The 26,745-nt window shown below is 42.0% G+C and overlaps 1 protein-coding gene across 10 annotated transcripts in view; it reads left to right on the top strand.

Annotated features, from left to right (window-relative positions):
- LOC105490806 (WD repeat domain 37) overlaps nt 1-26,745 on the top strand; it is a 121,683-nt gene that overhangs the window by 2,876 nt on the left and 92,062 nt on the right. For 8 of the 10 annotated variants that reach the window (XR_011608400.1, XM_011756711.3, XM_071070549.1 and 5 more), the window contains exons 2-6: nt 13,302-13,479; nt 19,423-19,519; nt 21,209-21,304; nt 21,611-21,675; nt 26,003-26,138. Coding sequence is in view for 9 of the 10 variants with exons in the window: in XM_011756711.3 (XP_011755013.2) it covers nt 13,342-13,479; nt 19,423-19,519; nt 21,209-21,304; nt 21,611-21,675; nt 26,003-26,138 (532 nt within the window). In the remaining variant the exon portion in view is untranslated. Of the gene's footprint in view, nt 1-13,301; nt 13,480-14,748; nt 15,829-19,422; nt 19,520-21,208; nt 21,305-21,610; nt 21,676-26,002; nt 26,139-26,745 lie in introns of those variants that run through there. The other 2 variants (XM_071070548.1, XM_024795747.2) reach the window with 2 other exon arrangements.

Raw genomic sequence — 26,745 nt, 5'->3', positions numbered from 1 at the left:
AGCAAGTGTTTTTGCTTCGATGAAAGAAAAATGTTTAAAATCCTACTGGATATGAAACTGAAAGTAATGTTTTGTGTTTTTTTGTTTCAAATGAAAATGTAAATTAAGAATTCGTTGGCAGGGCATGGTGGCTCACACCTGTAATCCCAGCACTTTGAGAGGCCGAGGCGGGTGGATCACTTGAGGTCAGCAGTTCAAGACCACCCTCGCCAACATGGTGAAGCCCCGTTTCTACTAAAAATGCAAAAATCAGCTGGGCATGGTGGTGAGCACTTGTAATCCCAGCTACTCGGGAGGCTGGGGCAGGAGAATCACTTGAACTCAGGAGGCAGAGGTTGTGGTAAGGCGAGATAACGTCACTGCACTCCAGCCTGGGTGACAGAGTGAGACTCTGTCTCAAAAAAAAAAAAAAAAAAAAAAAAAGGAAAAAAATATATAGAAAAGAATCTATTGAGAAAGAGCAGAAAGCTAAGTGTGTATTGATGCTATTTAATATTACAGCATTTCTGTCTCCCAGGCTGGAGTGCAGTGGCATGATCTCAGCTCACTGCAGCCTCCACCTCCCAGGGTGGAACAATTCTCGTGCCTCAGCCTCCCGGGTAGTTGGGAGGCGTGTACCATCACGCCCAGCTGATTTTTGTATTTTAGTAGAGAAGGGGTTGCACCATGTTGGCCAGGCTGGTCTTGAACTCCTGACCTCAGGTGATCCACCTGCCTCAGCCTCCCAAAGGGTTGGGATTACAGGCGTGAGCCACCATGCCTGGCCCAATATTACAGCATTTCTAAAGATGAGGAATTTAGCCTGCTAACACAAAATGTGTTTATGGGTTTCATTAATTTGTTGAATGTTTGACCAGTTCCTGCTTTGTGGAGAGCACTGTGCTGCATCAAAGCTGTGTGCCTATTGTTTCTGACTGCTTACAAACAGTAGGGGTATATTACGTACATGGCATGGCAACATATACTAGGGGCAGATGATTTGGACAGACTGTAAATCAGTTAAGAGTTCAGAAGGAGAGTTTATTCTGTTAAATCCATGGTAGGATAAAGAGATTGAATTTTTAGAAGGGACTATTTATAGTTTCTTGAAAATAATGTTTTATTAAAAACCAGAAGAACATTTAATCTACATAAGCCTTCTTTTTAATATGGTAATCTGCCCAATAATATTGGGTAAATGTCAATATTTTGAAGGAAAATAATTACGTTTTGGAATCTCAGGTTTCTCTCTGTTTATATTTAGGTAAAACAGTGCATAGAGGTTAAAGGTGGTTATATTTGGAGTGAAGTAGTGTGTTTTTTCTCTTTACATTCTATAATCAGTTTATTAGTGTTTAGTCTGTTAAATACAATTGGATGCCACATAACAAATGATGTTTTGGTCAACAACAGACCTCATGTAAGATGGTGGTACCATAAGATTGTAATACTCTATTTTTACTGTACCTTTTCTATGTGTAGTTATGTTTAGATACACAAATAGATACCATTGTGTTATAGTTGCTTGCAGTATTCAATACGGTAACATGCTGTGCAGGGTTGTAGGCTAGGAGCAGCAGGCTCAGCCATCTAGCCTAGGTGTGGAGTAGGCTGTACATCTAGCTTTGTGTAAGTATACTCTGATGTTCCCACAGTGACGAAATCACCTAACGACACATCTCTTAGAACCTGTCCCTATCCTTAAGCGATGATATGACTGTATTGAAAGGCTCTTAATTGGATTTGAGAACTCTGTCTCATAAGGATGTTATGAGGATTAGTGACTCTTTGTATTTATTGATCCATTTAAGCCTTACAGCAATTATTTGTAGTAGCTCTTCAGCCTCTGGTAGATCTGCCAGTCCACCAACTTTCTTCCAGTATCTCTCCATTAATTCTTTCTGTTTTCACTTCCCTTGTCTATTTTAGATCCATGGTATACCATTTAAGTAGTTGTTTTACAAACACCTGCCACTTCCTTGCGCCTCTTCCCATGACACCAACCTGAAAACCCCCTAAACTGGTTATTAAACATTTAAATAAGATTTTTGCTACTACCGGTTGAGCATCCTAATCCAAAAATTCAAAATCCATAGTGCTCCAAAATCCAAACCTTTTTAAGTGCTAACACGACACAAGTGGAAATTTCCACACCTCACTTTGTGACAGACAGGTTGTAGTTAAAATGTGGGTTTGCAACATAGTTTATTCAGGATCCCCTAGGGCAAAATAAAATTACCTTCAGGGGGCCTGGCGTGGTGGCTCACGCATGTAATCCCAGCACTTTGGGAGGCCGAGCTGGGTAGACCACTTGAGGCCAGGAGTTCGAAACCAGCCTTGCCAACATGGGAAACCCCCTCTCTCCTAAAAATACAAAAATTAGCTGGGCATGGTGTTGGGTGCCTGTAATTCCAGCTACTTGGGAGGCTGAGGCAGGATAATTGCTTGATCCCAGGAGACGGAGGTTGCAGTGAACCGAGATTGTGCCACCGTACTCCATCCTGGGATACAGTGGAGACTCCATCTCAAAAAAAAAAAAAAAAAAAAAAAATTACCTTCAGGCTATTTGCATGAGGTATATATGAAACATAAATGAACTTTGTGTTTCGCCTTGGGTCCCATCCCTAGGATATCTCATTATGTATATGTGGATATTCCAAAATCTGAAAGCGTCTGAATTCTGAAACACTTCTGGTCTTGAGCTTTTTTTTTGGTGGGGGGCCAAGGACTGAGTTTCCATGGAGGATCTGGTGTGAAAGGAAAGAAGTAGTGATAGGACCAGTACAGACGCTGGGAAAAAATGTGGAGGGTGTGAATACAGAGACGATAAGATTACTGTAGTATGAAAAAGTCTGTATTTGGTGCCAAGTTCCATGGAGATGATTATAGGAAATGCATACATTTGGTTGCAGTTGATCAGCAGAAAAAGATTGCCAGCGGTATTGATTATTTTGTGAAGTGGCGAAGAAAGCAAGCTAAACCAAAGAGAACACCATGTAACTTATGGAGAGGCTGGAAAACCCAGTGAGATAAAATAAGTGATCCAAAACTTATAATTTTGATGAGAAAGGAGAGTTGATATTGTAATCTCTGCATTTTTGGTAACCAGCTTGTAGAATGTCTGGAATGCAGAGGAATGTTTCTACAGATGAAGTTCTTAAGAGAGGGAAGGGAAACCCTTTGCTGGTTTTATTTGCTTCATTTAACTGAAGACAAAGTCTCCCTTGTTCTCTGAGGCCGTATCAGGACAGCTTTCACAGGCTTTTGATGTGGTTTCTTTTTTTCCTTTACAAAACATACTCTATAAACTACAAAGTAACTGTGTTTTATGTTGTAAAGCAAGACTTGCTTTCTTCTCCTTTAAAAATAGGCCTACACATATGCAATTTCAGAATAAAAGATGATTCTTGACTTTGTGCTTGCAGAAAGATGGAGACTTATTTTTCCTTATTCCTCCCACTATGTACATCTAAAAACACTGGCCATATATAAAACAAATGTAAGAGTGGGCCGGGTGCAGTGGCTCACGCCTGTAATCCCAGCACTTTGGGAGGCTGAGGCAGGCGGATCACAAGGTCAGGAGTTCGGGACCAACCTGGCCAATATGGTGAAACCCCGTCTCCACTGAAAATACAGTAATTAACCAGGTGTGCTGGTGGGTGCCTGTAGTCCCAGCTACTTGGGAAGCTGAGGCAGGAGAATTGCTTGAACCTAGCAGACAGAGGTTGCAGTGAGCCGAGATTGTGCGCCACTGCACTCCAGCCTAGAGAATAGAGCAAGACTCTGTCAAAAAAAAAAAAAAAAAAAGACTGAAAGATGGAGAAAAGAAAGTAGGCTTGCTTCGTACATTGGGACCACAGAAATGACACGAAACTTAGTTCTCTGGGTTTTCTTTTTGCCTCATGTATCTCACACGTTGTGCTGGATAAGCTAGCAGTGCAGGTATAAAAGGGCTCAGACAAAACAAGGCCCAAGAAAAGCCTGCTGTCTGGCTGAAAGACCAGGAAAGGGGCAGCCTACGTAGCGGAGAACTTTTCAACGGTGAGTGCTTTCCTCCAGCTAAATACCGTAGGAAACACTGCAGCACCACCCTCACCCTGCTAATCAGAGGCTGGGCAGGTACTTCAGATTCCTACTCATGACAAGCTAGGATGAGATGCTCCTCTCTGCAGGGTTGCTGTCAGAGAAGGCTGGCTGAGGAGTTGGGGTTTTACTTCTGGGTGGTGACAGAGCACAGCCTCCTTCCTGCTAGGATGTCATAAGAGGGACCTTGCAAAACTCAAGAACTTTACTGCTGCCCTGTGGTCATGAGGCCACCCCTCCGTGGTGTGGGGGAGACTGTGTAGGGAGCAGCAGGAGGCAGCCCTGATTCAGCCTTGGTGGTGGGAGTGGAGGTTTGGGAGGAGGCTGAACTTCCCTTCTCATGCAGGGGTCCGTGGAGGCTGAGTGGGAATCTCAACTTCCACCTCACTGTCCACATCCACCTGGCAGAGGCCTGCTCTAACAGAAGACTTACATCAGATCCTGAGTCTGATGTCAGGATTTCAATGGAAAATCGCGTAAAGTATAAAAATCTTACTTTCCTCTATGCTGCTTTACCTTCCCCATTTATAACGTAATCATAAATATTTCCTCCATATACACTGAGAACCACACCACAGTTATGGAAAAACCTCACCACACTCATAGGAAAATATCAGCCTGAATAAGAAAAGACCACTGATGCCAACGTAGAGATGACACAGACTTTAGAATTATTTAACAAGGACCTTAAAGCAGCGATCGTAAAAATGTTTCAATAACCAATTAACATTCGAGACAAATGACAAATAGCCTCAGGAAGAAAATACAGGATGTAAAAAAGAAACACAACATTTTAGAAGGGAAAAATAGAATATGTGAAATAAATTCCGTGGATGCCTCAGCAGCAGAAAGGAGAGGAAAGACAAAAGAAGCTGTCAGTTTGAAGACAGAACAACCGAAGTTACCCAGTCTGAACAGCAGAGAGAAAGTAGACTGGAAAAAAGTGAGCAGAGCCTCAGGGGCCGTGGGACTTTAACAGAAGATGCAATATTTGTGTCGTCAGAGGTCTAGAAAGAGGACAGGGTGGGGGGATGTGGAGGTGGGGGAACGTGTCTGAAGAAATCACTGCTGTATGTTTCCTAAATTTGGCAAGCCATACGCCTTCAGACTCAAGAAGCAGCATAAGCCCAAAGAAGATAAACACAAAGATGCTAAGACACATCCAGGCAAACTTCTGAAAACTGAAGACAGAAGAGTGGTAAGAGAGACCACTTGACCTGTAGTGGGAAACAATTTGAGTGACAATGGATTTTTTTTTTTTTTTTTGATATGGAGTCTTGCTCTGTCACCCAGGCTGGAGTGCAGTGGTGTGATCTCAGCTCACTACAACCTCTGCCTCCCAAGTTCAAGCAGTTCTCCTGCCCCAGCCTCCCAAGCAGCTGGGACTACAGGCAACGCCACACCACCCCTGGCTAGTTTTGTATTTTTAGTAGAGACGGGGTTTCACTATGCTAGCCAGGCTGGTCTTGAACTCCTGACCTCAGGTGATCTGCCCGCCTCGGCTTCCCCCACGCCTGCTGGGATTACAGTCGTGAGCCACCGTGCCTGGCCTGACAGTGGATCTTGTGGAGGGCATAAGGAAGTGGCAGGACATTTTTCAGGTGCTGAAGGAAAAGGACTATCAACTCAGAAATTTATATCAAGTGAAAATTTCCTTCACATGATTTATCTCCAGCTGATCTACTCTGTGAAAATAACAAGTAAAGGAAATTCTCTAAACTGAAAGGAAATGATAAAAGAAATGTGGGAACATCAGGAGGGAAGAACAAACAATGGACAGCAAAAATATCGATCGATTCAGCATTCATTTATTTTCTAAATTACGTCTAGAATTTGAAGCATAACTGTGGTGTGGTTCTCAGTGTATGTGGAGGATATATTTATGATTACGTTATAAATGGGGAAAGGGAAAGAAGCATAGAGGAAAGTAAGGTTTTATAATTTATGTGAACTGGTAAAATGTTGATAATCAGTAGACTACAATAAGTTGTAAATGTATAATGTAAAATCTAGAGCTACCACTAAAAAAGTTATACAAAAGAGGCAAACTCAGAAATACTGTAGGTAAATAAATATGAAATTATAAAAAATGTTTACCCTAGAAGAAGGCAGGAAAAGAAGGCAAAGGAGAGAAGAGAGGGAGAGAGAATGAATGATACACCATGCAAAGTGCAGTTTATTTTGTGGCTGCAAGGTTGGATCAATATTTGAAAGTCATCAGTGTAATTGGTCCTGTCAGTAGGTCAAAAAAGAAAAGCTACTCGGAAAAAAACATGATAGAATTCAGCACTCATTTGTGAAAGAAACCCAGAAAATAAATGATAGAGGGAAACGTTTTCAATTTGATAAACAGCATCTACAAAAAAATCTACAGCTAGCATCAAACTTAATGGTGAATAACACTATTTTCACCCAAATATTCAGGGCAAAGCAAGGATGTTTGCTGTCACTATAGTAATTTAAGATAGTACTGGGATTTGTAGCCAAATCAATAAGGTACTAAAAGGAAACAGAAGGCTTACAAACCACAAAGGAAGAAATAAAACTGTCCTTTTTTTTTTTTAGATGACATAATAGTTGACATAGAAAATCCCAAGGAATCCACAAAAAATCCTGAAATTTAAGTAAGTTCAGCAAGAACGTACACGTTTAATACATAAAATCCAGTTGTATTTATACTAGCAGTTAACATGTGGAAACCAAAATAAAAATGCAGTAGCATTTAAACTTATACACAAAAAAGAGAGACGTTAGTGTAAAATGGAGAAGATACATAGGACTTTTTTTGTTTTGTTTTGTTTTGTTTTGAGAGGGAGTCTCGCTCTGTCGCCCAGGCTGGAGTGCAGTGGATGGATCTCAGCTCACTGCAAGCTCCGCCCCACGGGTTCCTGCCATTCTCCTGCCTCAGCCTCCCGAGTAGCTGGGACTACAGGCGCCGCCACCTTGCCCGGCTAAGTTTTTGTATTTTTTAGTAGAGACGGGGTTTCACCGTGTTAGCCAGGATGTTCTCGATCTCCTGATCTCGTGATCCGCCCGCCTCTGCCTCCCAAAGTGCTTAGATTACGGGGGTGAGCCACTGCGTCCGGCCCGATACTAGGACTTTTATGCAGAAAAATCCTTGGCATTGAGGAAAGTAAGATCTTAATAAATACTGTATTCATAGATTAAAACACTCAATAAATATACCATTTCTCCCCAGATTGATGTACAGATTTAACACAATTCCTATCAAGATCCCAGCACGATTTTTGTAGATATGTAAAAGATTATTGTAAAATGTAAAAGGACAAAGGACTAGAACAGCTATAACAAAATGGAGAAAGATTTAATAGGAATCACTGTAACTGATTTTAAGACTTATACAGAACAATAATAGAAAGTGCTTCTATTAGTCTATTTTCATACTGCTGATAAAGACATACCTGAGATTGGGCAATTTACAAAGGAAAGAGGTTTATTGGACTTACAGTTCCATATGGCTGGGGAGGTCTCACAATCATGGCAGAAGGCAAGGCGGAGTGAGTCAGGGAGGAGTGAGTCACATCCTACCTGGATGGCGGCAGGCAGAGAGGGAGAGCTTGTGCAGGAAAACTCCCCCTTACAGAACCGTCAGATCTGGTGAGACTTACTCACTATCACGAGAACAGCACGGGAAAGACCTGCCCCTCCATGATTCAGTTACCTCCCACTGGGTCCTTCCCACAACACATGGGAATTCAAGATGAGATTTAGATGGGGACATAGCCAAACCATATCACTGCTGTTGGTGGAAGGATAAATATGTAGGTCAGTGAAACAGAATAGAGAACCAAGAAAACCCCATACAAATATAGCGAGTTGATTTTTTGACAGAGGTCCAAAGCAGTTCAATCTAGGATGGATCATCTTCAACAAATGGGGCTGGGATAACTGGATACACAGGTGAAAACAAACAACAAAAAAACATTGACTTAAATTTTACACCTTATAAAAAGGTAAGTACCATATAGGTAATAAATTTAGATGTGAAACAGAAAACTATAAAAAATTCAGGAGAAAACAGGAGAAAATTTTTGGCCCCTAGGGATTCATGAAAAGTTCTTATCATGACTTTAAAAGTGTGATGCGTAGAAAAAAAATTATCAAAATTAAAGAGGTGTTGTGTTGTGAAAAACTCTGTTAGAATGAAAAGCAACAGATTGGGAGAAATGATTTGCAGTTTAACCTATGTGACATATAATTCGTACTATAGAGTATAAAGAACTCTTAAATCTCAACACTAAAAAACCCAAATAATACTATTAGAAAATGGGAGTGAAGAGGCACCTCACTGAGGAGGATATGTGGATGACAAGCACGTGAAAAGATAGTGTCACTAGCCATCAGGGAAATGTAAATTAAGACCACAGTGAGATACTACACAGCTAACGGAACAGCTAAATAAAAAAATAGTGACACAGGGATGCCTGCACTTGCGGGTTTACACAGCACTGTTCGCAATAGCAAAGGTGTGGAATCAACCTGAGTGCCCATTGACGGATGACTACATAAAATGTGCACACACACACACTCTGCAATACCATTCAGCCCTAAGAAGAATGAAATCATGCCATTCACAGCAACATGGATAGAACCAGAGGCCATTATTTTAAGTGAAATAAGCCAGGCACAAAAAGTTATGTTCTCACTTACGTGTGGGAGCTAAAAAATGTGAACATATAGAGGTAAACAGTAGAAAAATAGATAGAGACTGGGAAGGTTGAGTTGGGGGAGGAGGGAGGCTAGGGAGAAGAGAGTTAAAAGGTACAAACATACAGTGTGATAGAGGGAATACATTCAGAGTAGGGTGAGTGTCCTTAAGAAAATAGTATTTTAGGCTAGGTGCGGTGGCTCACGCCTGTAATCCCAGCACTTTGGGAGGCTGAGGCAGGTGGATCATGAGGTTAGGAGATGGAGACCATCCTGGTTAACATGGTGAAACCCCATCTCTACTAAAAATACAAAAAATTAGCCGGGCATGGTGGTGGACGCCTGTAATCCCAGCTACTGGGGAGGCTGAGGCAGGAGAATGGCCTGAACCCAGGAGGCGGAGCTTGTAGTGAGCCCAGATCGCGCCACTGCACTCCAGCCTGGGCGACAGAGGGAGATTCCGTCTCAAAAAAAAAAAAAACAAAAAACAAAAAACAGTATTTACTGGGGTGGTGGACCCCCTAAATTGCCTGTCTTGATGACTATGCGTTATATACATGGCACAAAATTTCTCATATATGACATAAACTTGCATAAAAAAGTAGTGACAATACCAAATGCTGCTGAGGATGTAGATAACTGAATTTCTCATGTGTTGTTGATGGGAATGTAGAATGAAACAGCCACCCTGGAAAATACTGATAGTTTGACACTTTCTTGGAAAAAAACCACAAAAACTAAACATGATTAAACATAAGCAATTCTGTTTCCAGGTATGCCCAAGAGAAATAAAAGTATCTACATATAACAAACTTGTGCATTAACATTCATAATAACCTAAAAAATGAAAACAACCAAATGTCTATCAGTTGTATTTAGCAATGAAAGGGAATACATTACCACTATGCTACAACACAGATGGACTTTGAAATCATTGTCCTAACTGAAAGAAGCCAGTTGTAATAGACCAGAGCGTATATTGTATGATTCCATTTTTATGAAATGGCCAGAACAGGCAGATTCATATGGAGAGAAAGTAAATTAGTGGTTGTCTAGGGCTAGCTGGGATGTGGGTGGGAGGAATGAGGAGTGAAGGCAAATGGGTGTGGGGTTTCTTTTTGGGGTGATAAAAATGTACAGTTGATTGTGGTAATGATTGCACAACTTCCTGAATATACTGAGTCATTAATAGGTGTCTTACATTGGTGTGTGAATCATATATCAAGATTTCTTTTAAAGCTAAATATACATTTACCCTGTGACTGAGCACCCTTATCCTTGGGCCGTTTATCCAAAAGAAATGAGAACTTAGGTTCACATAAAACCCTGTATATTATTGTTCATGGCAACTTTATTAGTAATAGTAAAAAAATGGAAAGTATATATAAATATGTGTATATATGTATATATATTTTGCATCAGGTGAATGGTTAAACAAATGGTTAATGGTTAAATGTCCATACTGTGGATGCTAGCTAGTAATAAAAAGGAAGAAACTTGATACATGCAGAAAATTGGTTGGATCGTAGCCATTAAATTGAGTGGAAAAAATCTCAAAAAGGGTGCATGCTCTTTGATCATATTTATGTAACATTCTCAAAATGACAAAGTTGTAGAGTTGGGTACAGATTAATGGTTATCAGGAGTCGAGGGATGGTGCCAGGGAGTTGGAGTAACTAGTGGGTGATCTGTATGGTGAGGGGAGTGTTTCGTATCTTGAACATGTGGCACCTAAAGGAATTTATGTATGTAACAGAGTGACAACTATACACACATTATACTAATGTCATTTTGTTGGTTTAATGAAATTAACAAATTGTACTGTAATGATGTAAGATCTAACCACTGGGGAAATAGGGACCATCTTTGCAACTTTCTGTGAATCTGCAGTTATGTCAAAATAAAAAGTTGAGGCCAGGCACGATAGCTCAGATCTGTAATCCCAGCACTTTGGGAGGCCGAGGTGGGTGGATCACCTGAGGTCAGGAGTTTGAGACCAACCTGGTCAACATGGCAAAACCCTGTCTCTACTAAAAATACAAAAATTAGCTGGGCATGGTGGTGCATGCCTATAGTCCCAGTTACTCAGGAGGCTGAGGCACGAGGTTCTTGCTTGAAACTGGGGGATGGAGGTTGCAGAGAGCCGAGATCACACCACTGCACCCCAGCCTAGGAGACAGAGCAAGACTCTGTCTCAAAAAAAAAAAAAAAAGTGGAGACTTCATAACTCACACGACTGTTTTGGTTGAGAGTTACTAGAAGCTTGTGATTAAAGCTTTTAAAAACTGTCCTAAATAATAGGCAAGCTGTCTTCCAGGTTTCTAACATTTTTGGGTTATGCTTGGCTTTTAAAGAGGTTTTCGTAACAAAATTTATATATGAGAGTTCTGCATAGTATGTAAGAAACAGGAAACAAAGCTAAACTGTATATACTCATATTCATATTTAGAAATATTTAGAAGAGATACTTAGAAAAACGCTACGACTTCTTTGAATTCCAAGGTTAAATATGTTGATTTCTACTATTTTATTTATAATATTAAAAATAATCTAAATGAAGTAAATTTTTATAAGTGACAGTATTTTCTCTTAGAAAAATATTTTCAGACTTGGTATTTAGGATTATAATTAGAATGCTTAATAAGCTGAACAGGAAAGATCTTGTTTATGTTATTAATAACCTTTATGGAAGACACTCTAAATTTTTTGTGAATACATTTCATCTCTGTTAAGATACTCTCCTTGGCTGGGCGTGGTGGCTCAAGCCTGTAATCCCAGCACTTTGGGAGGCCGAGGTGGGTGGATCACGAGGTCAGGAGTTTGAGACCAGCCCGGCCAATGTGGTGAAACCCTGTCTCTACTAAAAACACAAAAATAGCCAGGCGTGGTGGTGGGCGCCTGTAATCACAGCTACTCGGGAGGCTGAGGCAGGAGAATTGCTTGAACCCGGGAGGCTGAGGTTGTATTAAACCAGAGATTGCGCCATTGCACTCCAACCTGGCGACGGAGTGAGACTCTGACTCAAAAAAAAAAAAAAAAAAAAACTCTCCTTTATGTTTAGATAAACTTATTTTTCAAAACAGGCTGACTTGTTTAAAAAGAAGGGCATGCTAGTGATTTTAAAATATTGTAGAAAAGGAATCATTCTATAACAAAGTAAGGAGGTGTTAGGGCTATTGAGTAAGTGAGAGCCATTTGGAAGGAAAGGAATAGCATTTCAGGGATGTGTGTCTGCACCTGGTAATGTCGAGGGAGTTGATTATGAAGAGGGCTGGACACACCAGAAGTAAGGTCTTGCCTTGAGGCACAGAGCTATTGCTGTTGCGTAAGTCACCAGTGTAACCGTCTACTTGGAATTTAGATGTTTACATAGGCCTTATGTGTATTTTAAAGGTTAGAATATTTTTCCATTATGCTGATATATTCATTTAATAGAACCTTCTGCTACTCTTGGGACTTGGGCCAGTCTTTTCTGTAAATGAAGATGATGGAGGCATGTTGGCTTCAGGGAAATTGTGGGTGTGTCCTGCTTTGCTTTCAGCTGCACGTGGGGCAGGCATTCTGTGACAGTGAGGTGCTGAGCTGGCCTGACTATAGGATTGTGTTCATGGGAGGAGGGATCAGTAATAGCAGAAAATCAGCAGGTAATGTTCAAAATAGTAAAATCTGTAGTCGAAGAAAGAAGATATGTATGTAAATATATTACCTAAGATTATAGTAAGTAACGTAGTGATATAATTGGGAGGAAGGATGGATAATAACAGGAAATGAGTAGAAAATGCCCAAAGTGGGTAAATAATAATGTTTATGTTAGAGATTTGAATAACTTAATCCCATGTGGTTAGTTTGAATTGAGATATGCTGTAAATATACACGCTGAATTTCAAAGAGGTAATCATAAAATATCCCATTGTTTTTTATGTTGACTATAAAATATTTTAAACATTGGGTTAAGCAAATCATTAAAAGGAATTTCATATGCTTTTATTTTAAAAAATGTGGACACTGGAAAATTTATATCCATGGCTTGCATTGTATTCCTATTGGACGGCATGTCTAGAATGTGTGGTCTAGAATACGCAGTTAACATTGGTTCCCTGGGGGGAGTAGACCGTGCCTCTGTTGGACACCATGAGTCTAGGATGTGTGGTCTAGAATACGCAATTAACATTGGTTCCCTCGGGGGAGTAGACCGTGCCTCTGTTGGACACCATGAGTCTAGGATGTGTGGTCTAGAATACGCAATTAACATTGGTTCCCTGGGGGGAGTAGACTATGCCTAGGGAATGTTGGGTAAAGGGAGAGCTATTTTTTTTTTTTTTAATTTTAAACTTCTTTTTTGCCATTTGATACTTAAGATGGTAATGAAATTTGATAAAGAAATTACCCCTTTAATAAAGGCTGTGGTCCCTACCTTAAAACATCTTAATTTGTCATATTCTAAATTATATAGTTAATGTTAACCATAGTAAGGAAACTTGTAATTAGAAATCATCATTATCTTGTTCACTGTTTTTCTTTTGTTTCAACTCGCTATATCAGAAACACTGTTCTTTTCTTGCTGTTTTTAGCTTATTGCAGGAGTGACCAGGACACTACCTTCTAGAAGTAATGCCCACAGAAAGCGCAAGTTGTTCGACTGCTCGCCAAGCAAAACAGAAGCGCAAATCCCATAGCCTTTCTATAAGAAGAACCAACAGCTCGGAGCAGGAGAGGACGGGACTGCCGAGAGACATGTTAGAAGGACAAGTAAGCTACAACTGATCAGGGCCTTATTGATTGATTGATTTTTGAGACGGAGTTTTGCTTTTGTTTCCCGGGCTGGAGTGCAATGGCGTGATCTCCACTCACCGCAACCTCCTCCTCCCAGGTTCAAGCAATTCTCCTGCCTCAGCCTCCTAAGTAGCTAGGATTACAGGCATGCGCCACCATGCCTGGCTGATCTTGTATTTTTAGTAGAGACGGGGTTTCACCATGTTGATCAGGCTGGTCTCGAACTCCCAACCTCAGGTGATCACCCACCTCGGCTTCCCAAAGTGCTAGGATTACAGGCTTGAGCCACCGGGCCCAGGATCAAGGTCTTATTTTAAAGATGGTGATTATGTCTGTAATGTTATAAAAGTAGGCAAATGTGTAAAGGTCTCCAAAGTAGAAAAGAGGTTTGGGTTACTAAAAAATGATCACTCCTCCCAAACTCCCCCAAAATAAACTCGTTAAAACTTCTGTCAAATACAACAGCATACACAGATGGGTTAGCATATGTATACTAGGTAATAACAAATCAAAGTAGGTATGAGAGTTTGGATTAGTTTTATTCTTTGTACAGCTTTGTGGACAGTACAATTCTGGGTTTTCTGTCTCTAATAGTCTCAAGAAAAGGAGAGTATCCTATCCTTTTAATGATCTCTTTCTGTTCTCTGAAGAGTTTTTGGAATCAGATCTTTTAGTGGTTTGACTTGGCTTTATCCTTGTCTCTGCCGCAGTGAGTAAACGTCATCCTTGGATTACAATGAACTAATTATTTTTGATAAAGATAAGTTTTGCTTATACTTTTTCTAGTTCGTTTATAGCTGATGAAATTCTGTCAGAATTTTTGAAGAGTATTATGAAGCCTAGACGCAGTATATGTTATATTAAAATAAACTCTAGATATATCTAACATATGGTTATATATGTCTGTAACTGGATATAAACTTACAACCATTTCTTCACAATTGGAACACATTCATCAGCCATAATGCTGAGGAAGATAGGGCTTAAACCTGAGAAACTGGCTTCTGTGAATATTGGATCTTGTTAGAACCTTGTGGGTAACTTTATGCCAGGACTTTGAGGCCGGGACCTCTACACTGAATACAACAGTGTGAACCCGGAACTCAACATGATTGCTGCCACGAAGAGGATCTTCAACTCCAATTAGATGAATATGCGTTGAATAAATAAACCTGGTTTATTGAATATGAATAAATATCTGGTTCTAATTTCTATAAAAAATGATTACATTTTAACTTAGTGTTCAAAATAAAATTATAAAAATAGCTTTGGTATTCTTAGTGTATTACTTTGCTAGGACTCCCATAACAAAATGCCCCAGACTGGGCAGCTTAACAGACTGGGCAGCTTAAACAACAGACGTTTATAGTTTCTCCTAGTCCTTCCAGGCAGCTGGAAGTCTTAGATCAAGGTGTGGGCAGGGCTGGTTCCTCCTGAGGCCTCTGTCCGTGGCTTGCAGACACTGTCTTCTCCCTGTGTCCTCACAGAGTTGTCCCTCTGTGCGTGTCTGTGTCCTAGTCTCTTCTTACGAGGACCTGTCATACCGGAGGGCCCTCCTTTATGACCTCATTTTACTCTCACCACCTCTTTGAGGGCCCTGCTTCCAAACACAGTCGCATGCTGAGGTCCTGGGCTTTTGGACCTCAGCATGGGACTTCTAGGGGACCCCGTTCAACACAGCACTTAGGAAACAGCAGAGCTGAGTGGCAGGACTCCTGTGGTGTTGGCAGTGTCTGTATCTGTATCTGTGCTGCCTGATGTGGGAACCACCAGTCACATGTGGCTACTGAGTGCTTGAAATTTGGCCAGTGTCCCGGGACATGAAATTTTAATTTTTAAAACTTTAATTACATTGAAATTTACATAGTCAGATGTGGCAAGTGGCTACCCTATTGGACAGTGTGAGTGAGCAGTCTCAGGTTTTCCTAATTTGTAGGTTCACGTACATTTCTAGCAGTGGAAACCCTGCAGCCCCCTCTGCTGGCATATTCTAGAGTTGTCCCCCGCCTGGGGTGAATGTGTTCTCCTCTGGGCCCTGAATGCCCATTCTCCTTTGTGACACAGCACAGGCGGTGACTGCATCTCATGGTAACCCTCACGAAGGTAGCTCAGAGGTCTCCAAGCTGCACGGCCTCGTCCTCTGCCCCACCTTCGGCCTCTGTGTCTCCCACGCTGGCTCCCTAGACGGAGCTCATTTGTTTAATGAGCAGTGATTTGGAGTGGGACCAGCCAGCATGTTCTGTGAGTGGCCAGCGTGAGGTGCTCTGCCTTCCCGCTGCGGTGGGCGGGAGAGAGCGGTGGTGTCTGCTGCACGCGTTTGGCATGGTAGGTGTGAGGGGCGATCTCAGAACGGAGGTGTTTGTTAACGTAGGAGTGGTCTCGTTCTAGACAGTGTAGAGCGATGCCCTTTCAGTTGTTGAGGAGCAGCAACATAGAAGAGAGGGCAGATGAGTCTGAGGGAGACATCGTGTTAGGTTTAACTTTATATGTCTCAGATTTGCCAGTCTGAAGTAGCTTAGAAAGCCAGGTTCCCGCAGGCACGGGAGGTCTGTCATTGCCGAGAGCTGCGACGTCCACGTGCACACAGTGCTGGCTGCGGCCTGAAGAGCTGGCTGCTCCCTGCACGTGTGCCCCGTGGCTTTCAGGTGTGTGTTGGTGTCGATGTGATGAAAGAAATTCATTTAAAAGCTTTGCTGAGTCATAGCAGTGGTGTCTTGAGTTTTGTTAAGTGGTACCGAAAATTCAACAACTCGTTTTAGAGTCCGTGAAATGGAACGGCATAGAAAGGGAGAACTGATGGAAAAGGTTGAAAGTCGTTGTGTAAGCGCGCTCTTCCTGGGCTCAAGTTGCCCTCTAGTGGGAAAGGCCTCATTGTGCTGTGCATTTAGTTTCTTGATTATAAAGTGAGGTTAATGCTGACTTCTCAGCTTACTTTTCCATAGCAATTTCTGTTTTTAAAAAATTATACTTTGGCCGGGCGCGGTGGCTCAAGCCTGTAATCCCAGCACTTTGGGAGGCCGAGACGGGCGGATCACGAGGTCACAAGATCAAGACCATCCTGGCTAACATGGTGAAACCCCGTCTCTACTAAAAAAATACAAAAAACTAGCCGGGCGAGGTGGCGGGCGCCTGTAGTCCCAGCTACTCCGGAGGCTGAGGCAGGAGAATGGGGTGAACCCGGGAGGCGGAGCTTGCAGTGAGCTGAGATCCGGCCACTGCACTCCAGCCTGGGTGCCAGAGCGAGACTCCGTCTCAAAAAAAAAAAAAAAAAAAAAAAAAATTATACTTTAAGTTCCGGGGTACATGTGCCGAACATGCAGGTTTGTTACATAGGTATACACGTGCCATGGTGGTTTGCTGCACTCATCAACCCATCACCTACATAAGGTATTTCTCCTAATGCTCTCCCTCCCCTAGCCCCCCACGCCCCGACAGGCCCTGGTGTATGATGTTCCCCTCCCTGTGTCCATGTGTTAGCAGTTACTTTTATATTAATATGCACTTAATTTTCAAGTATATATGACATGATGTAATTAGTTGCTGAACAATAAGAGCCTTAAAACATGACGGGTATAGATGAGTAGGGACTGATTCTGTAGGAGGAGATTGCCCTCGTGTAGGAGCCAGAAGGGCTTCTGAGGACGTGATATTCGTGGGGAGGGATATTCACAGAGAGGGAATGGGGCATGCGGAGGCCACAGGGCAGGGAAAATACTAATAGCGATTCTCAGTTCAGTGCAAGCTTATGTTTCGTAGTTACTGGAACTTCTATTTTTTTTTTTTTTTTTTTGAGACGGAGCCTTGCTCTGTCATCCAGGCTGGAGAGCAGTAGTGTGACCTCGGCTCACTGCAACCTCTACCTCCCGGGTTTGAGCAATTCTCCTGCCTCAGCCTCCCAAATAGCTGGGATTACAGGCACCTGCCACTCCTGGCTAATTTTTGTATTTTTAGTAGGGAGTTTCACCATGTTGACGGGCTGGTCTCGAACCCCTGACCTCAGGTGATCTGCCCACCTTGGCCTCCCAAAGTGCTGGGGTTATAGGCGTGAGCCACCGTGCCTGGCTGGGACATCCTTTTTGATGGCCTAGTTTTAATTTTGATTGTTACATTTTCCTTCCTTTTTTTTCGTGTTCTTCATTGGTTTTAGAAGGATGTTTAGAGACTATAGTACCAATTCTGTAGATTCAGTATTTAAAGTAGTATATATATGTGTGTGTGTGTGTGTAGTTTGTGAAGTTTATGTGAGAAATCTGTGATAACTGTAAAACTCACATTGCTAAAATGCTGTCATTTTTCCTTAAAATTTCTGTCTTTTAAGTTAATCTCAGAAGGGTTTAATAAATATTGTGCATCTTTTTTAAAAGTTTACAACTCTGCAGGGCGTGGTGGCTCACACCTGTAATCCTAGCACTTTGGGAGTCCGAGGCGGGCGGATCACGAGGTCAGGAGAAGGAGACCATCCTGGCTAACACGGTGAAACCCCGTCTCTACTAAAATTACAAAAAATTAGCCGGGTGTGGTGGCAGGCGCCTGTAGTCCCAGCTACTCGGGAGGCTGAGGCAGGAGAATGACGTGAACCCGGGAGAAGGAACTTTCAGTGAGCCAAGGTTGCGCCAGCCTGGGCGACAGAGCGAGACTCCATGTCAAAAAAAAAAAAAAAAAATTTACAGCTCATCAAAAAAGTTTATGCAATATGTAAATTTGAAAAGTCCCATAGAAAGGTTAAAGATCAGCCAGGCTCAGTGGCTCACGCCTGTAATCCCAGCACTTTGGGAGGCCAAGGCGGGCGAATCACAAGGTCAGGAGATGGAGACCATCCTGGCCAACATGGAGAAACCCCGTCTCTACTAAAACTACAAAAATTAGCTGGGTGTGGTGGCGCGCGCCTATGGTCCCAGCTACTGGGGAGGCTGAGGCAGGAGAATTGCTTGAACCTGGGAGGCGGAGCTTGCAGTGAGTGGAGATCACACCACTGCACTCCAGCCTGGGTGACAGAGCAAGACTCCGTCTCCAAAAAAAAAAAAAAAAAAAGTTAGGTATTGAAACACTATTTTAGAAATATTTGATGAGGATTTTTTTGAAAATTACTCTGGGTGTTGGGAGTAGGGGACACATACCAAATAGTACATAGGCCATGCCCTCAGGGAGGTTGGAGTGGCATGTGGCTGTATCTAGCAGGCTCCTGTTGACTGGTGGGTTCCAGCAGTGAGTGCCTGTGATATGTTTAGTGCCCAGGACCTGCTCACTTGCTGGACCACACTTGACAATGTCGCTCCTTCCCTTCACCTTCCCAGGGGTGTGGGAAACACACAGGCATGAAGAACGTGGCCCAGGCGGGAAATTAAAAGTTAATGTTTTCACTCACTTAATAGACATTTGGCTCTTTTTTGTGAGATTTTTCTTTTTTTCCTCTTCACAACACTCTTTTAGGTGTTGTGTAGAGTGACGGGAAGAGTGACTGTGCTTTTGCTTGAAGTGCAGTGGGCATGGCGGGAACTCTGCAGAGGTGCCTCTTCTATGAGGGTCTAGCAGATGAAAATACTCATAGGATAGTGTCTGATGGCACTCAGAGACTGTTTATAATAGTTCATTTATGGGAGCTGCCGCCTTTCTCTACAAATTTGGAAGTTTTAAAGTAAGGTAGGTTTATGTCCTCTCTTGAAAGGGAAAAATTGTGTTATTTTGAAGGAGTGTTTGTTTTTAAATCCCGTATCACACTAGGTAGCCATTTATACAATTTGATTCATAGTTTCCTTGGCAGAAATTTGGAAATTTAAACTCTTTAAGCATTTTATGTATAAAAATATGTAATGATACAAAACAAGAGTTTCGAATAAAAGATAATTCACTTTGGAAATAGTTTAGAGTTATTCATTCATTCATTCATTCATTCATTTTAAACAAAGTCTTCTTCTGCAGGATTCTAAACTGCCTTCCTCGGTTCGCAGTACACTTCTGGAACTGTTTGGTCAAATAGAAAGAGAGTTTGAAAACCTTTATATTGAAAACTTAGAATGTGAGTATCTCCTATTTTAATATATTTTTATAGCTTTACCTATCCATAGAAATCTTTGAAAGTCAAATATATGAATTGACATTCATCACTATATTAGTTTTCTGCTCTGCTGTAGCAAACTTAAACTTATTTTAGTGGCTTAAACTAACACAGATTTGTCATCTTGCAGTTCTGTGGGTCTGGTATGATTCCCACGAGGCCACAGTCGGGTGTTGGCCAAGCTCCAATCCCTCTGGAGGCTCCGGGGAGGAATGTTCCTGCGTGTTTGGATTGTGACAGAATTCAGTTCTTTGCAATTTTAGGATGGAGGTCCGCGTGCTGCACTCCTTGCCTCCTGGCCCCTTCCCTCTTGCTGGAGTCCTGCTTGCTCTCTGACCCGCCCTCTGAAGGATTGGGCTCCAGGATAGTCCAAGCGCATCTCCCACTGCAGAGTCCTTATGCCTGTGCTGGGTCCTGTTCACAGGTTATGGGCTTAAGGCATGGGCATCTTTGGGGGGTTCATCATCCTGCTTACTGCACTGACCAGTCCAAATTGTGATTTTATAAAAAGCACATGGATCTTGGCCAGGCGCAGTGGCTCACGCCTGTAATCCCAGCACTTTGGGAGGCTGAGGCGGGTGGGTCACGAGGTCGGGAGATCCAGACCATCCTGGCTAACACAGTGAAACCCCATCTCTACTAAAAATACAAAAAATTTAGCTGGGCGTGGTGGCGGGTGCCTGTAGTCCCAGCTACTCAGGAGGCTGAGGCAGGAAAATGGCGTGAACCCAGGAGGTGGAGCTTGCAGTGAGCCGAGATGGCGCCACTGCACTCCAGCCTGGGTGACAGAGCGAGACTCTGTCTCAGAAAACAAAAATAAAAAGTAAAAAATAAAAAATAAGAAATACATGGATCTTATAATTTTCCCTACACCAAGTACACCATAAGTTGAGAAAACATTGATTTACCTTTTTATTAACATACCATCATTTGAAAATTGATGCATATACTATATCTGACTTATTAAAGGCAAATCAAAACAATTTTGAATTAGCTTGGCTTTAATTTTTCTTTCTTTTTTTATTTTGGAAGTAATGACCATATATGCTTAAAAATGTATCAAACAGTGTAAAAAGAAATCTACCATTACCCCTCAAGCCCATCACACTCTTCAAAGGAAGACATTTTCTGCATGTTTTTGCTTTTGGTTCTTTTGGTGGTTAGTCCTGTGGGCACCCACCACCACGCCTGGCTAATTTTTGTATGTTTAGTAGAGAAGGGGTTTTGCCATGTTGGCCAGGCTGGTCTTGAACTCCTGACCTCAAGTGATCTGCCTGCCTCGGCCTCCAAAATTGTTGGGATTACAGGCATGAGCTACTGTGTCCAGCCCAGCATAATGTTTTTAACTGTGCAGAATCAAGCACTATGGAAACTGTTGAAATGCAGGTGCTATCTTTGAGACCCTGATAGCAGTGTCTTCCACGGTGTAGCAAATGTGTGAGCGTTTATTTTTGGAATGGTATCTCGAATGATTTCTTTAGTTTTTTGAGAACTCTATCAATTGTGATCTTGCTTATTAGAATATTATTCACGTCTTTGTTTATATAACACTAATATATAACATTTTTTCTGTGTGCAAGTTTTGGAATTGGTGAGTACACTTAAACATAAAAATATATTTTACATTTTTGAAAACTTTTTTCTTCCCAGTACGTAGAGAAATCGACACTCTTAATGAACGTTTAGCTGCTGAAGGACAAGCGATTGATGGAGCAGAGCTGAGTAAGGGCCAACTCAAAACAAAAGGTGAGGTGAATTCCCATGAAAGTCTTCTCCTGCAGATTATGTATGTAGGACATTTGGAATTTAGTGAAGGAAGCTGGCTGGTTTGCGTTTTGCTGTCAGCAAACCTTGAACTATCTAATTCAGGTGTGAGTCTAAGAGAATAAGGAGCTCGGTTCTTGTTCCTGTTCCGCCATGGCTCTGTGTCACCAGGGTCAGACGAGCGCTTCTGGGCCCCCTTTCTTCCTGTGCAAGACACAAGACCCATTTGCAAGGCTGTGAGTCTTTGATTGTGTGATTGTGTTTGATTGTCACTCTCTGTCCCTGCAGCCAGTCACAGCACCAGCCAGCTCTCCCAGAAACTGAAGACCACTTACAAGGCTTCCACCAGCAAGGTATGCAGGCCACTGGCTCTCGAGCCATCATGTGGTGGTTAAGGTGTGCAAATACTTACTTTAAGTCGCATATTTTCCAATTAGAAAGGCATAGTAGAAAAACATAAATAGTTTTAAGGGAAATTTAGTTTTTTAAAGGAATGTCCTGACTGGGCATGGTGGCTCATGCCTGTAATCCCAGTACTTTGGGAGGCCGAGGCGGGCGGATCACTTGAGGTCAGGAGTTTGAGACCGGCTTGGCCAACACGGCGAAACCCTGTCTCTACTAAAAATACAAAAATTACCTGGACGTGGTGGCGGGTGCCTGCAATCCCAGCTACTTGAGAGGCTGAGGCATGAGAATCGCTTAAGCCTGGGAGGTGGAGTGCAGTGAGCTGAGATTACAACACCACACTCTAGCCTGGACAACAGAGTGAGACTCTGTCTCAAAAAAAAAAAAAAAAAAAAAAGAATGTCAGTATGCAGGCATTTACACAGTAGCTTACCCTAGTACCCACAGGGGTTAATATATGATGTTTTAGTAAATATATTGTCTTTAGAGGGAATATATAATTTCTGTTGTTAATTGGCTTAATATAAAGGATCTGAATTTGGAGGAAGCTAATAAATAGGTACAAATTAGTGAAAATTATGTTCTGAGCTAAAGTTACGTTTTAGTTCATTATGTTCTTTTCCTCAGTTTCCTAAGTGTGATCAGGAAGTGAAGGTCTGTCTCTGAGACAAATAGGGATGTTCATGGTGTTTTGTATTTTCTTAAAGTATCTCGTGCTGACCTTCTTAAAGTGGCAAAGGTTTAAATGTTTGGAAATTCATTTGTCTATGATGAATTACTACTATCAAGTGATATTTTGAGGTAATTTTGTATGCGTCTGTATTTTGGCATATTTCAAGGATACAAAAGATAAATTGAAATTTTCAGTGATCCTGCTATGATGGTGTAAGTAGTTCTTATTAGCTTTTTATTTTTCCAGTCTGTTTCCTTGAGTTTAAAGTTATTTAGCATGACATCTATAGTAAGATTAACTACAATTAATAGAGCAAATTCAGTCCTTCTGCCATTTGTCCTCATGTGATAGTCTTTGGTAATTCTTTGTTATTCAAAAGAAAATCGGAAATTCCTGGTATTTTCTACTGTATTTTCCTTTGATAATATCTAGAATATAAGTTGCTAATTTATTTTTTTGGCCATGTAATATCTAGCTTATACTTACAAGTTTTGAATTTTTTAATAAATCAACTTGAAGCCTTTTCTTCATAATGAAGTGTGAAATTATGTTCTTCCTCATTTAATTTCTTGTTACATTATCTTGGATTATGTTGCTTTTTCTGGTGTGTAGAGTTGTATGTATACAATGTATGGTCTTGGAATTCCAAAACTTTCTCGTTATTACTGAAGTAGAGGAAGAAATGATTATATAAAGTTGTCGTTTACCATGAGCAGTAAAAAACAAGATTTGGACAAGGGTAAGGATATGTATAGTAATGCTTTGCTTTAAAAAATGTATTAGAGATATTGGCCGGGCATGGTGGCTCAAGCCTGTAATCCCAGCACTTTGGGAGGCTGAGGCGGGCGGATCATGAGGTCAGGAGATCAAGACCATCCTGGCTAACATGGTGAAACCCCGTCTCTACTAAAAATACAAAAAAATTAGCCAGATGTGGTGGCAGGCACCTGTAGTCCCAGCTACTCAGGAGGCTGAGGCAGGTGAATGGCGTGAACCCGGGAGGCGGAGCTTGCAGTGAGCTGAGATCGCACCACTGCACTCCAGCCTGGGCGACAGAGCAAGACTCTGTCTCAAAAAAAAAAAAAAAAAGTATTAGAGATATTTAAAGCCCAGTCATTTTAAGTACTAGAAATTCATCTGAATTTATAAGAAGCATATTACTAATGATCTTCATAGTTTTTGCACACTGCCTATATCCATTGTAAAAAATAACTATGAAAATATAAGACATCTGAAGATTGAAGAAATAATTTGGTAACAATATATTCTGATTTGTACTACAGTGTGGATTCTTGGTACCAAAGCTAAACATGAATGAGACAAGAGAAAGGCTACACAGTCTAGATTTATTACTTTCCCTCCTTCTGACCCAGAGCCATGAAAAGCAAGTAGCGTGCTGGGTGGGATATCAGGAACATGAAAGTGTGTTACGTGAACGCAGAAGAGGTTTTTCCCCCTTCCTTGGTGGCTAATGAGATTTCTGATGCCTACGTGGGAGGGAAGTGAGGCAGTCTAACCTGCAGCCCACTTTAAAGAAACTTATAAAAATCAGAAAGGGCTTTTTCCACAAAGAAAGATACTTATCTTCTCAAAAATATTTACAGACATTTTCACAACAGTGCTTTAGATTGCGCCTCAGTTAAAATGATCTGGGATGACGGGCGTGAGCATCAATTTGCTGCTTCATTCTGCTGCTTTTCTGTTTTGAACGTTCCCTCTAAGTAATTCAGTCTGTTTTGGTGGGTCTCTTGGTAATGACGACTAAGTCAGCATTTTTAAGGAAAAAGAGTTAAGGTAATAGATGGTCAGAGTGTGGTGGGCATTTTGGAAGCAACACATGAGAAAATATTTGAAAACGGCACACGATCTCCTGCATAGCTCCAGCAGCAGTGCAGTCAGAGCCTCCAGAAAGGAGCCACTCTGTTCTTACCCTGGGAATGCAGCAGGTGAAGAATGTAGCTCTAATAGTTTGTTTCTTATAATACTGTTATTAATGTTAGAAGTGGTGAGAAACTTGGAAAATGAAATTTACTACAATATTGTTATTTATGTTAGAAATGGTGAGAGACATGGAAAATGAAATTTACTACAATACTGTTATTAATGTTACAAATGGTGAGAGACGTGGAAAATGAAATTTACTACAATACTGTTATTAATGTTAGAAATGGTGAGAGACGTGGAAAGTGAAATTTACTATTATACTGTTATTTATGTTAGAAATGGTGAGAGACTTGGAAAATGAAATTTACCACAGCTTATTAGGGTGGGAGGTTGTGTATGTCCTTTAATTTCACTCCCTGCTAAAATGTTACAATATTATTTAACATCTGAATGACACATTCTCTAAGCAAAAGCATTTCCCATGTGGTGGAGGCATAATTGTGCGGGATTGAATAGGATATAAGTGTTCAGAAAGAAAAGAGGATAGTGATGGGTTTGAGGTTGAACAAGTGCTTTTGCAATTCCTGTGACCAGTTCCAGTAGAAGTTCTTTCTGTTACTGCTGAAAATGTTGGCCTCTTCCTCAGCCTTTTGTGTCATTGTATCCGGCAAGAATAACTCGAGGGTGCAGACCCAAATCGATGTGACAGTGGGTTGTGCTTTCATGGCTTAGGAAGAATGAATTTAGATCTGTTTTTCAGGGCTGTGCCAAATCAGTGTTTAAAGCAAGTTGTGTAATGCCACTGATTTTTGTTTTTCACTTAATTTTTTTGTTTTATTCTGAAAAGTCTACATTATTCTGATTTACTTGACTGCTGGACAGCTGTTTTCTTACCCAAGAAAAATTTAAAAAGCAAACTCTGCAGAAATCGTCGTGTTGTTTTAGTTTCTTCCTCACTCACTTCATATTTTTCCTGACAAGAGGACACGAGAACTGTCTGCTGTGTGTGTCGTCATTCGACACGATGCCTTACTCTGGTCCGTGCTGTGTTTGCGTTGTCTCCTGCTGGGCTGAGCATGTCTGAAAGGCCAGGGGCCCACGGCCACGCTGCTCCACATCCTCATAGCTGGTGCCTGCTCTGAGCGAGCGCCGAGTCTTGGACAAACCGGCACACCTGTTAGTGTCACCTTTTGATTCCTTCCCACCACGGGCTTTTTTCCACTTGATAATATGTGGTTGGTGTAAATTCTCAAAAACAGCGAAATGTGAACATGTACAGCGATCAGTGTCATTAGCTACAGTTAAGGGTTTGTGATGTCCTTCCTGACTTTTTCGTGTCTGAGTGGCTAGCTAACAATTTGTTTTTTTAAGAATTTGGAAATTTTGTCTGATGGTTTGGGTTTGGGGGAGAGTGACCTGGAACGCCTGAATCTACCCTTCTGCAGTGAGACCTTCCATGACTGGCTGTCAGACTGAGGTGGGGGAGCCTCCACAGGTTGCCGCGAGAGCTGTACGCGCTCTCTGTGATATGAGCTGAACCCACCACCCTTTCCACACAGGGCGTTTCAGCTCACACTTGTGCTGTGTTCCTTGATGCTTTAACAGTCTTAGTCAGTGATTTGTGCATTTTCCAGGATGTCTTTTTCATTTTCTCTTTCTTGACTTAGAAAAATTTACTTCAGTAAATTGTTTTATAAGACTCCTCATCTCGGTTTCAGATTGTCTCCAGCTTTAAGACCACGACATCACGAGCTGCCTGCCAGCTCGTGAAGGAATACATCGGCCACCGGGACGGCATCTGGGATGTCAGCGTGGCCAGGACACAGCCAGTGGTGCTCGGGACTGCGTCGGCCGGTGAGTTGCACATGGACCTGGCCAGTCTGCGGAAGCATGGCTGTGCCTGGTACCTGAGTGACGGACATTCACTTTTCTGTGACAGAGGAACCCTAGATGCAAACGTGTCCTGGAGGAGTCAGTGGAACCAACACATTAGCCCTTGGTGATGCTTAGTGCTGCGGCCTGCAGTCCTGCATTCCGTGGTCCCGTGGGTGGGTGTCCGACTGCACTCTGCATTCCGTGGTCTCGTGGGAGGGTGTCCGGCTGCACCCTGCATTCTGTGGTCCCATGGATAGATGTGCATCTGCATCCTACATTCCGTGGTCCCGTGGGTGGGTGTCCGGCTGCACCCTGCATTCCGTGGTCTCGTGGGAGGGTGTCCGGCTGCACCCTGCATTCTGTGGTCCCATGGATAGATGTGCATCTGCATCCTACATTCCGTGGTCCCGTGGGTGGGTGTCCGGCTGCACCCTGCTTTCCGTGGTCTCGTGGGAGGGTGTCCGGCTGCACCCTGCATTCTGTGGTCCCGTGGATAGATGTGCTTCTGCACCGTCTTTTCCAGGTCCCCATGGGTAGGGCGTTGCAACTCATAGTGAACCAAGTATCTGAGGAAAAAATACTTGTT

This window comes from Macaca nemestrina, chromosome 9 (genome assembly GCF_043159975.1).
Source record: "Macaca nemestrina isolate mMacNem1 chromosome 9, mMacNem.hap1, whole genome shotgun sequence".
NCBI lineage: Eukaryota > Metazoa > Chordata > Mammalia > Primates > Cercopithecidae > Macaca > Macaca nemestrina.
This window is presented reverse-complemented; position numbering and strand designations above follow the sequence as displayed.